Below are 12,666 nucleotides of genomic sequence, written 5' to 3' on the forward strand. Positions count from 1 at the left end.
TAGTTTATAATTTTAATTCTGCCGATAATATATGATCAGTTGAAATTTAATAAGAGATTTCAGACATTTTTATTTGATTTAAACAACATGAATGTGCATTCAGACACTGCCTTGTTTCTTATTCAAACATCTTGTTAATGCTAGCGTGACAGTCACGACAGAGAACTTCCGTAATGCTTGGCGTCATAAGCGAACCTAGCTAAACCGGCACTCTGTCAAAACCGGCATTTTACTTGGTCCCGACTGATGCGGTATTGACAGAGTACACTGTATTTGGGCTAGCCTAGTTTATACCCTGGGGGTATATTCTGAACTAGGCTATAGTATACCCCCCTAGCCCAGATTATACCCCTACAGAAAACAAGTGATTAAGGATACTACTAAAATTTTATTGTACTTCTCACACAATTAAACACTGGTTACAACATTGAAATGGTCCGATACATTTTCCAGATACAAAGCATAATAAGTGTGAGTTTTCATGCTGCAGCTGGCAGCCATTGCATTGACTGACCAACTGCACTGTAAATATAAATGGCACATTTTAACAGACTGGCTGTTGACATAACTTCTGCATCTGTTGCCCACACTCCATCTCGTGAAATTCCCGAATTAGTGATGTACTCATTGACATTTGGTTCAGGAAATCTAACCTTGATGATATATCAGCATGGCTGCAACACCGGCACTCGTTGTAAGGATAAACAAACCAAAATGGCGGACACCACTGCGGATGCTTTTCCTCGAGTTCGAAACTTTAGAGTTAAGTCTTTAATTTAGAAACATTTTCAATTGATCTCTTGTACGATCACATCTGAGTCCTGAGAGTGGCCACTGGCATCGTTTCCAAAGCAAGGAAATAGTAATTTCATTACCTTAACCCATGTGTTACACTTTCATGATATATTGCAATACACATTGCAATACGCCAACACATATCGCAATATATCGCAATCATCTGAAAATTTTGACAATGCCCAATGCTAGTCATCTCTTCGGAGGATTTTAGCAATTACATCGTAGAAGATAGCAAAGATCTTGACAGGTGTGAACTGTCTGAATCTCTACAAGGCGACATTGCAGCCTCAGATATGTATCTTGACAAATTTGGCATTATTCAGTGAGAAAGAGGTAAAGAAACTGGTAGTAGCTTCAGAAACCAACCTTCTGTGTGATGGATCCAATCCTGTTTTGGGATATTCTCCTTCCATTCATTACACAGATCACAAACCTCAGCTTGGTCTTAGGACCGTTCCAGAATGCCTGAAGCAAGCTGCTGTGAAGCCTTTATTGAAGAAACCCAGCCTTGACACTGATGATTTGGCCAATTATAGACCCATCTCAAATCTATCCTTTGTGTCCAAGGTGCTGGAAAGGCTGTGAAGACCCGCCTTATTGCTCGTTTGAAGACCACAGTCTATATGATGAGTTCCAGTCAGCTTATCGAGACAATCACAACACTGAGACAACTTTACTTCATGTAATGGACACTCTGGGAGCAGTAGGCTGGCCAGGCTTGTGTACTTGTCCTTCTTGATTTATTGGCGGCGTTCGATGCAGCTAGATCACAAACAGCTTCTTGATTGTCTACAAAACTGTTTGGATTAGTCGGCTCTGTTCTAAAATGGTTTTCCTCATACCTGTCAGAATGATCTCATTTTGTGCTCCTCCAAAATATTAGATTTTTTACCTTTTCCTGCATTACTCCTTAATTCATTTACTGCTTTCCTATGACAAGATGAAGCTGTGCGATGGAAACATCGAAGAAAGTTCTTCCAACTAAGCGAACTGCCATATTGCCATTGCACTGCGCCCACGTGACCCGGAAAGTGCTGACTTCACGTACCTTCACATTACTGCCTGACAGGCCATGCGATTTTTTCCGTGATTAAACTTGCAATTTTACACAGTTTTTTTTTTTCTTTTGTAGTTTTCCTTTTGGATAGTTTCTTCAGAACCCGGTTTGTGTCTTCTCATATTACTATATATTTGAAGAGAAGTGTGTTATTTTGCAGTAATACAATTCAGATACATCTGCAATCTTATTTACCACACACCAGTTTCGGTTTTCATCATGCTCCATTGTTTTACATGCTGTCATCTGTTTTTACAAAACACATACTCATGAGCGAAACGAAATATTCCGCATCTGACAATACCGACACGACATCCCTCCCCCATCAGAGAAATGCAGTAATTACTGCTACCTTATTGCTTAAACAAATATAACATAAACTGACATTTCTGCAGAATCATGAAGTCTGGACAACTTGAGCCAAATAACTAAGCATATCCCCAATACTCTGCTTTATGAACTCCAGTTCTCGTGTCTCAGTCATTATCAACATAATCAGAACTGAAACTAAATGCTGCGAACTACTGAACCAAGTCAAAACAACATGAATACTTATGTCCATGAAACTGAACCCTCAGTCTATGCTGAAACAGTAAAAACTATCAACTTAACAATGGTTAAGCAATCAGATCCCCAATCAGTCAAGCATAACAAAGTCATCAAACTTCTTTGGAACAGACTTCTGTCTGTCAGACCTCCTAAGACACTGATCAATATCCACAGTCTCTGATTGGCTAGCTTTATTGTCATCAACTAGTGCACTGGTTGGTTCTGTCAGATTGTTCAGCTGTGACTGATATGGTTTCACTTGCGAAGTATTACGTCTATACTGAGCACCATCCTCACTTTGCACAGTCACCATGTTTGCTGCCTTAGAAACAACTTCAACTGGTGTTGGGAAATAAGGTGTGTCTACCTTACTCATGTGTTCCCTTTTAAGCAACAACTTGTCTCCTGGAACAATTTTGGACTCTGCAGCATGATGTTTTTCATCATTCTTTTTCAGAAAGATCGTCCTTGGGGTACATATATGCATTTTCTGCGGCTGAAAATGTCTTGTGACAGTTGTATCAATGTTTTAATGAGTTGAAGTCTCAGACATTATTCTTTATACAAGAGGTATTCAGCAAGGCAACTTCGAAACCGTCTGAGCGGTTGGTGACAGCAGAAGGAAGTTGAAGGCTCACTTTCGGTCAGGGCAGTAGCCCGTCAAAAGCTTTTGCATCGGCACTACCCATTGAAGAGATATGCTCTGCGCTATTTGGAGCAGGCCTAGCACTTTTATCAGGCACTATCAGCTCGATACACATTCCGCGTGATGCGTGCGGCGTTTTAGCCGTTCTGTTCTCTCCAGTGGACGGTGTCCTGTCACCCTGACGAGTGAGTCTTGGTTATCTGGTTAGTTGGCGCTTCTTTCAATTGTGTTTATTGATATATCCGCTGTTGTGTGATCTAACTCCTTCGATTCTCTCCGGAGATTATGGTGGGTTGTGAGTTGGTTTTCCTCCCTACGATTGCTCTCTAATAGACCATGATGTAGGTGTGGTTGTTTATTTTAAGCACTGTGTGCGAACTTGCTATATCTAACCTCACGAGGAATTCGGTTCTAAGTACCTATCCTCCCTATCGGTTACCCTCCCATAATGCCTCTCGTGGAAGCTCCAGGACCGTGACAGGTGAGTGTTGTTAGCGTCTGTTACATTATTCCTAGCGATCGCTATTCATGTGTACTTTGACAGAATTCCCTCCTCCCTGGCCTCCAGTCATTGGGAGTCTGAGTTTATGCATATATGTACCCCAAGGGACGATCTCTCTGAAAAAGTAACTAAACCTGCAGAGGTTTCCAATTCTTTGAAGAGAGTCGATCATGAGGAGTAGAACCACCACCTCCCGCAATTCTGCTCACTGATTTATTCAGCAGAAGGAATGATGATACGGGCCTATAGTTTGGCATGAAATGCATGTGGACCCGGTTTTTTGTAAATATCTCTTCATCCAATGACCCAATCGATCTCAAACTGTGCAAGTGGATGTTTTGTCAGACAACCTAATCACATTGTAAATCACCGATTTTAAGCATTTGTATTAAAGAATCTGTCTATGTAACTGTCAACAAAATAAACAGCAGAACGCAGAATGCTTGCAGAGGGAGGGAGCCAATGACCTGTAACAGAAGCAGTGTTGGGTCATAAAGGTCAACGTTCCCAAGGTTTTGATGGCAGTTCTGTTGTCTGAATAGGTTCTGGAGGACTCGGCTTGCTGACCAGCTGACAACCGTGACATGTTTTGCAGAGCCTTTCTGCATCCTTATCCATATTTGGCCTCCACACCTTGGATCTCAAGTTCTGCTTTGTACCAACAACACAAAGATGCCCTTCATGTGCAAGTGACAAAACTCTGGAGTGCAAACACATGGGAATCACTATGGGATTACCTCACAACACCAACTTCCCTATTCTGCACAATTCAGAACTCACAATCACATATTGCTTCAATTCACAATGATTCCAATCACTACAATCAATACACTGAAGCACCATTTCCAACTCATCATCCGTTGCAGAAGCTCTCTCGACTTCTCGAGGTGTTACAGCTTGAGGAGTTGCATTCACTGCTACAAATCTCACATATTCTTCAGCACTACTTGACACAGCTTGAGGTTTCACTAACTGTTCTCTCGACAACCTGGACAACGGATCAGCTATATTGCTCAAATGATAACCCATATATGTACGGGTGAAACTTCTCACACTCCCAATCTAAGTCAAGAGCCTCTTTTTCAGTTTGTGAGCACCTGCGTTGTGAGTACCCAAGTCCAACAGGACTGGCATCTGCAATAACTCTTGTTTTGGCAGCTAGACTATAGTAGCCTAAGGTTTCACTACTTGCAAGGGCAACTTTGAGTGACTCAAATGATTCAACTTGATCCTTTCCAAACACAAACAGCTGGTTTTTCCTTGTTTGTTGTCTCAACAGGTCTCGGCTAATGTGGAGTAATCAGGGATCAAACGAGAGCAGAAGTTTACTAGTCCATAGAAACTTTGGACCTCGCTCGCATTTTCAGGCTGTCTTGCACTCACAACAGCTTCAACTTTGTCTTTGGTGATATCAATCCCCTGATCTGACAAATGGTGCCCCATAAATGTTATACTGGACTTCTTGAACTCGCACTTGTCAACGTTTAAGGTTAAATTTGCTGATGAAAGTCTCTTAACGACTTGCTCAAATCGTTTGTCATGCTCAATTGTGGAAGGACCATGGACAACAATGTCATCTGATATATTGGCAACCCCTGGGATTCCTTGCAGGGTTTTCTCGATTTCATGCTGATATATCTCAGGTGCAGCATTTATCCCAAACAGCAGCCGCTTATACCATACAGTCCACAAAGAGTCACAAAAGTTGTAATGTTACGCGACTCAGGATGTAGCTCCAGTTGATGGAAACCCCACTTCAGGTCTAACTTTGAGAAGACTCTACTTTCGTTCATGTCCTGTAACACTTCATCTGTTGTAGGTATAGGGTGCCTTTCTCTCAAGATAGCCGTTGGCATGTCTCATATCAAGCATAGCCTTATATCACCCAAGGCATTTGGTGCGATGACAACAGGATTCACCCATGGTGTCGGTTCTTCCACGGCTCATTAATATCGCCGCCAATGCGTTCCTGAACTTTGGACTCAACTTTTCCATGCAGCCCAAATGGAGCCGCGTCGCGTGGCTGAGCAATGGGCTTAACTTCTGGATCAATTTTCAGCTTGATGCGGCTTATTTTCATTTTGCCAAGTCCAAGAAATACTTCAGGGTACTCATTGAGGCACTCAGGAATCACTGATGAAGAATGCACTGAATTGATATTAAGTCCAATCTTCAGCACGCCAATCTTCGTAGCGGTTTCTTTGCTGAGGAGCGGTTCTGCCCTACCATCAATCACAGTGAACATGGCGTCTGTCCTGTAATCCCCAGCTACTACTTCTGCTGTGAAAGTGCCTAGAGTTTTCAATGGTGTCCTACTTGAATGGGGAAACAACTATTTGCCACCCTTCTGTGACACACACCTGATGTTCTTAGACTTCAAATAGTCCCACAAGTCAGCATCAATAATGTTACTATCACTGCCAGAGTCAACAGTAATGTCAATGTTAACACCACCCACAGACACTGGAATGACTTCACTGCTATCACCATTGCCTCTGTTCACGCTGTGCACATTGCTTCTCATAAGGTAAGCATAACCTTGGCCTTCATTATCTTCATCATCACTGCTATCTCTGCCTGTTTTCTCAGTTTCTAAATGCTTCACATCACCACGGCCATGGGATTTCCTGTTAGTTTTCTTGCCTCTGCAACCACTTCTATCTCTCTTTACTTTTGATCTAGATGACTTTCAGGATAAGTCTGAATAGCATTTTGAAGCAAAATGATCAAACCCTTTACACCTTTGACATTGTTGACCTCTTGCGGGACATGTAGAATCTCTGCCATAGTGACCAACTTGCCCACAGCGGAAGCAGGAGTTGTCAACTTTCCCTGTCTGATTACTATTCCTGTTGAATGTTTTCTGTTCTCTTATTCTTTGGACCCTATCTGACTGTCCCCCTTTAGAGTTCATATCTTTCATCTGTTCCTCGATATCTTGACATGTTGCAGCCATTTTCAATATTGATTTCAATGACAGTTCATCTCCTTTTTCCAGAAACTTGCATCTCAAATGGTCCGACTTACAATTTTCAACCACCTGATCCCAAATCTGTTTTTCAACATCCGTATATTCACAGCCTTCAGATGCCTCACGTAACCTTGTTACATACTGTGACACAGTTTCATCACTCTGCTTCATTTTCCTGAAAATATGGTGTTGGTACGTCACATTAGGTTTGTCAGTCAGATGATCATTTAAAGCCTTGATTGCCTTGAAATATTCTTGAGACGACCCCCAATCTTGCAACGTCTTAAAACACCTTTAAGTCCAGCTCCGGCTATATACAACAGTAGTGCACTCCTTTGTGCCTGATTATCTACTTTTCCTTCCTCAGCAAATAATGCTCAGCTGTCAGCGTATGCCTCAAACTCCTCTATCCAAGCTTTCCAACGGATACTCACTGCGCTCGAATCACCAGTGAGGTCAAATGACGGCATGGTACGAACATCGCTAAATTCTGACAATTTGTCACTGAACAAAGTTGCAATTTACCCTTCTACGGCTTCCTTGTTAGTTTATGATCCTCGTCGCCAATGTTATTTTGCAATATTACAATTCAGATACATCTGCAATCTTATTTACCACACAGCAGTTTCGGTTTTCTTCCGCCACATGCTCCATTTATTACATCCGGTCATCTGTTTTTATCAAACACATACTCATGAGAGAAACGAAATATTCTGCATCTGACAATACCGACCCGACAAAGTGTAATTTCTGCACAATGATTATTGGATTCACGTTATTATTGTGCGTCTGCTTGTTCCACTTAGCCATGTTGAATTCAGTCAATGTACTCCACTCTGTTAGTCATGTATTATTCTTTGGTAATTTCTCTTATGCTTCTTGGCCAATGTTCTGCTTATATACTACAAGTTTAATTACTAAATACTTTTGTAATTTATTTAGTATATTGTTACAAACATGTAGTTTTCCCTTAACCATGTTTTGGTAGGTGGGAAATAATGTTTGTCTAGTTATTCATGTGTGTTTTCTTACACATTGTATTGTTTTTGGGCTTCTGCTTATTTTTGCAGATTTATTCCAGGTTGTATTGCCTGCAATAGCAGCAAGTCGGCAGTGTTCCCTGACATCCAAGTGTTCACATTGTCTCAGACTTTGTTTGCTTCTGAAGACTCGGTTATCTCCCCGGCTACTACGGAGATGCATGGTTCTTCGGAGGAGACGTTCCTTCCCCACCACCACCACCACCCCCCCCCCCCATCGACTATGGCGATGTCTGGTTTGTCTACAACAGCATCTTTGAGTGGTTTGTTGACTCTTCCCACCGCATCAGTGACTTCATCATCAACAGCATCAGTGGTTTTTGCTCCGACACCATAGTCAGTGATGACAGCTTCAACGCCTGTGGTGCCTCCTAGTTTACCTGCTGACCAGTGTGCGTCTCCGGCACCCTACATGGATCCAGGTTGGATACAGTCCTTTTTACAGTCTATGTTTGAACAGAGGATGGCGCCTTCAGTGGTCCCCCTGTTTACTCCACAGCCGGCGTTCTCCTCACACCCGGGACATGCAGTGTTTGCAGTGCCTCCGGCGCCTGTGGCGACCTCTTCTGACGGCAACTCCTCCCACACACTCGGTACCTCTGTTGTCTACTGCACAATCAGCACTGCCTTTACCTGCCGTGCCTATGGTACTCCCAGCACCTCCTTCATCTGTTTCTCCTCCGACTCCTCCGACGCTTGTGGCTCCCGTTACTGATTCGGTGTTTGTGGCGTCTCCTGGCATCTCTTGTTTTGGCTCCTTCAACAGTTACGGGTAGCCTCTACTTCTAGGGCTACTTCCTATCGTGATTGGACTTCACCAGGAACCAGTTCACGCCATAGCAGGAAATCCACTAAACAGAGACGCAGGTCGAGAAGTCGTTCTCCAGTCCGGAGGTCTTATAACTACCATTCTGATTCATCAGAGGGCGCCTTTGTTCCGATTTATGAGGACTCATCTCAATACTCACTCAGGACTTCGCCAAGTCCCGGATTGGATGGCGGATCGGCTTAGGATTTTGCCAAGTTATCCCTTACTCCATCCATTAAGGCGCTACGTTTTTGTAAGGATGATTTTCCTATCCATGCTCTTGAGGTGGGTGATTTGCCTCCCTGCAGCTTGATGAGGACTTACACCATGTGACAGGCTCATCTAAACCTGCAAGCAGCTTCATTATGCCAGACACTCGTTTAGCCTTTATTGAGATGGAAATTCGATGCTCCTTAAAACTTTGTATCGGCATTGGCTTCCTCTTTGAGGGTGATTAGTCAGGACTTAACTGAAAGCAATCCAAATCACATAGACCATCTCCCTGTGATGACTTTTCAACAGAGGCATATTGAGCATATAAGCAATCATCTGAAATCACGTCAACACGACGCCTGGGATATTTGGTTCTTTCTGAATGGGACTCTGAATTTAAACGACGTCTACTACATCAGCCTTGGTCTGCTTCCTCCATTTGTAATGGTGGAGTTTCCAACTACACTCCCGTGTCTGTGCTTATGCCCGTGATGAGACAGCCCTCAAGGTCTTGGAACAAGTTTGGAGGAATTCGGCACAAAAGGTTCCTAGGGTAGGAAACTATCAGCCCCGGCATACCTCTCTCAAGCCCCAGCCCAGCCAGCCCTTTCGGGGTAGAGGCCATGAAGGGGGGAGATAATCTGGTTTCATCTGCACGCCTGGTACATTTGCAAAGGGTTTTAAGCGCCAAGGGTTATTCAGCTAGAGGTAACTTTGGCACACAGCCCCTCTACTCGAGGTTTATATGATGACAAATGGAGATCCTTTGAGAGTTTTTGCAAGGACAAACACCAGGATCCTGTTACTGCATCACCTCAATTCTTGGCTGAATTTCTTCTGTTTCTGCGTAATCACAGACACCTCAGGGGTACATAATTACCTCGTATTTGGTAGCTCTGAGCTCATTGTTGGCTGTTCCAGATGACAGGAAGATGACCAAGATTCCAGAATTGCAAGCCAAGAAGACCAGAAGGCCAAGTTCAGGCTGCCTGCTTGGGACCTGAATGTGGTACTCCGGTTGTTGCGGGAGGTGCCGTTTGAGCTGCTTCACGTCATATCTTTTTACAACCTCACCAAGAAGACGGTCTTTCTGCTTGGGTTGGCCCCGGCAGCTAGGGTGATCGAGCTGCATGCTCTTGATGTCACCCGTGTTCGCTTTGAACAGTCCCTACATGGAGCCGTTCACATGGGACTGTGCTGGGACTTCATTGCAATAAGCCTACTTCCAGGACAGCCCACAGATCTTTCATGATTCCACCTCTCTCTTTGATTGTGGGATCTGAGGATGATGCAGAACTTCATTTATGCCCGGTCCGTGCACTTTGGTGTTTTCTCCGTCAGTCTAAGGCTCATCGTGGTTCGAGGAAATAGCTCTTCATTCCTGTCTCCAAGACATCCAAGGCAGAAGTTAGTCATAACACTTTGGTGTAACCCTCATGAGATCAGAGCAGTAGCCTCCATAGTAATTGTTCCATTAGATCCATCATGGAAGGATGTTTCCACTTTCCGGGTCACGTGGGCGCAGTGCGATGGTAATATGGCAGCTCGCTTAGTTGGAACAACTTCTCTTCGATGTTTCCATTGCACAACTTTGTCTTGTTATAGGAAAGCAGTAAATGCGTTAAGGAGTAATGCAGGATAAGTATACAAATATAAAAACTATCTAGATTTTACTAGATCTCAGACATACAAACTTTCGTGTGGCGTCCCGCAAAGGTTCTGTGTTGGGACCGATGATATTCACTCTCTACACCGTCTTGGGGACGTTGTTATTCTGCATAAAATCTTACATCATTGTTATGCTGATGAAACTCAACTCTTAAGAAAACACAATGCTAATGCTGCAAGATCACAAGTTGAAGAAGTTGAAGTGTGTGTAGGGAATGTGAAGACATGGATGACCGCAAGTAAACTCTAACTAAACTATAACAAACCGGACATTCTCATGGCTTGTTCACCAGTCAACAGAGATAAACTGAGTGTGAATTCACTTACGATAGGTGAATCTCGGATCTCTATGAGCCCTACAGTGAAAAACCTGGGTGTCGTGGTAGATTCTACACTTTCCATAGAGCCACACGTCAGTAACTTATGTAAAATCTGCTATCATCACATGAGGAATATCTCCAGCATCCGCCACCTATTAACAACTGACGCAACACACCATCTTGTAAGATCTATGGTGTTGTCCCGCTTGGACAACTGTAACAGTTTGCTAGGGAACGTGAACAAAAACCTGCTCTCCAGGTTGCAAAAAGTCCAGAATGCAGTTGCCAGATTGATCTGAAGAACCACCAAGCACAGCCACATCTCCCTAAAATCCTCATGTGTCTGCACTGCTAACTACTCCCAGCCAGGATAGAATACAAGATATTTAGCATGACTTACAGATGTCTTAACAATGCAGCTCCACCCTATCTCTCTAGTCTTGTCAGAGAGTATGTCTCAACCAGGACTCTGAGATCAGCCAATCAGTCGCCGCTCATCGTGTGAAGACACACAGACATCAATGTTCTTTCCTACTTGTCAGCTATTCTCTGGAACAATCTGCATGTGTCTCTCTAAGAATCCCCTTCAATAGCCAGCTTCCAATCTAACTTAAAAACTTTCCTGTTCAAGAAGCACTATGACATCTAAATGAACACCTGTTGTAAATATGTATATATGTCCTCTTCCAGGAACCTGGCCACCCTGGACTTCCAGGGCCAGAACTACTACAGCCGTCTGTGTTGGAAACTGGAATGTCTGCAGAGAATCTGTCAACAGAAGGACAGACTCCATTTCATGTCTGTCAACACCAAGTCAATGGAGGTGGGTATTGGAAGACAATATGTCAGTGTCACCACCACAGAGGTAGGTGGCCGAGAATATCTCAACGTCTAGTTAGGAGAGGTAGGTGTCAGGACGTTCTCCCAACATCTGGTTACAAAAGGTAGGAGGCCAAGAATCTCTCAACATCTAGTTAGGAGAGGTAGGTGGCCAAGAATCTCTCAACATCTAGTTAGGAGAGGTAGATGTCCAAGAATATCTCAACATCTAGTTAGGAGAGGTGGGTGGCCATTAATCTCTCAACATCTGGTTAGGAGAGGTGGGTGGCCAAGAATCTCTCAACATCTACTTAGGAGAGGTAGGTGGCCAAGAATCTCTCAACATCTAGTTATGAGAGGTGGGTGGCCAAGAATCTCTCAATATCTAGTTAGGAGAGGTAGGTGGCCAAGAATCTCTCAACATCTAGTAAGGAGAGGTAGGGGGCCAAGAATTTCTCATCTAGTTAGGAGAGGTAGGTGGCCAAGAATCTCTCAACATCTAGTTAGGAGAGGTAGGGGGCCAAGAATCTCTCAACATCTAGTTAGGAGAGGTAGATGGCCAAGAATCCCTCAACATCTAGTTGGGAGAGGTAGGGGGCCAAGAATCCCTCAACATCTAGTTAGGAGAGGTGGGTGGCCAAGAATCTCTCAACATCTAGTTAGGATGGGTGGGTAGCCAAGAATCTCTCAACATCTAGTTAGGAGTGGTGGGTAGCCAAGAATCTCTCAACATCTAGTTAGGAGAGGTAGATGGCCAAGAATCGCTCAACATCTAGTTAGGAGAGGTAGGAGGCCAAGAATCTCTCAACATCTAGTTAGGATGGGTGGGTAGCCAAGAATCTCTCAACATCTAGTTAGGAGAGGTAGGTGGCCAAGAATCTCTCAACATCTAGTTGGGAGAGGTAGGGGGCCAAGAATCTCTCAACATCTAGTTAGGAGAGGTGGGTGGCCAAGAATCTCTCAACATCTAGTTAGGAGAGGTAGGTGGCCAAGAATCTCTCAAAATCTAGTAAGGAGAGGTAGGTGGCCAAGAATCTCTCAACATCTAGTTAGGATGGGTGGGTAGCCAAGAATCTCTCAACATCTAGTTAGGAGTGGTGGGTAGCCAAGAATCTCTCAACATCTAGTTAGGAGAGGTAGATGGCCAAGAATCTCTCAACATCTAGTTAGGAGAGGTAGGAGGCCAAGAATCTCTCAACATCTAGTTAGGATGGGTGGGTAGCCAAGAATCTCTCAACATCTAGTTAGGAGAGGTAGGTGGCCAAGAATCTCTCA

At 43.7% G+C, this 12,666-nt stretch overlaps 1 protein-coding gene across 1 annotated transcript in view; it reads left to right on the forward strand.

Moving 5' to 3' along the window:
* LOC124269407 overlaps positions 1 to 12,666 on the forward strand; it is a 58,484-nt gene that overhangs the window by 20,520 nt on the left and 25,298 nt on the right. Inside the window, exon 5 of the mRNA XM_046704415.1 lies at positions 11,263 to 11,395. Within this exon, the coding sequence (XP_046560371.1) occupies positions 11,263 to 11,395 (133 nt within the window). The remainder of the gene's footprint in view (positions 1 to 11,262; positions 11,396 to 12,666) is intronic.

This window comes from Haliotis rubra, unplaced genomic scaffold (assembly GCF_003918875.1).
Source record: "Haliotis rubra isolate DU_JTF1 unplaced genomic scaffold, ASM391887v1 Scf1013, whole genome shotgun sequence".
Classification (NCBI taxonomy): domain Eukaryota; kingdom Metazoa; phylum Mollusca; class Gastropoda; order Lepetellida; family Haliotidae; genus Haliotis; species Haliotis rubra.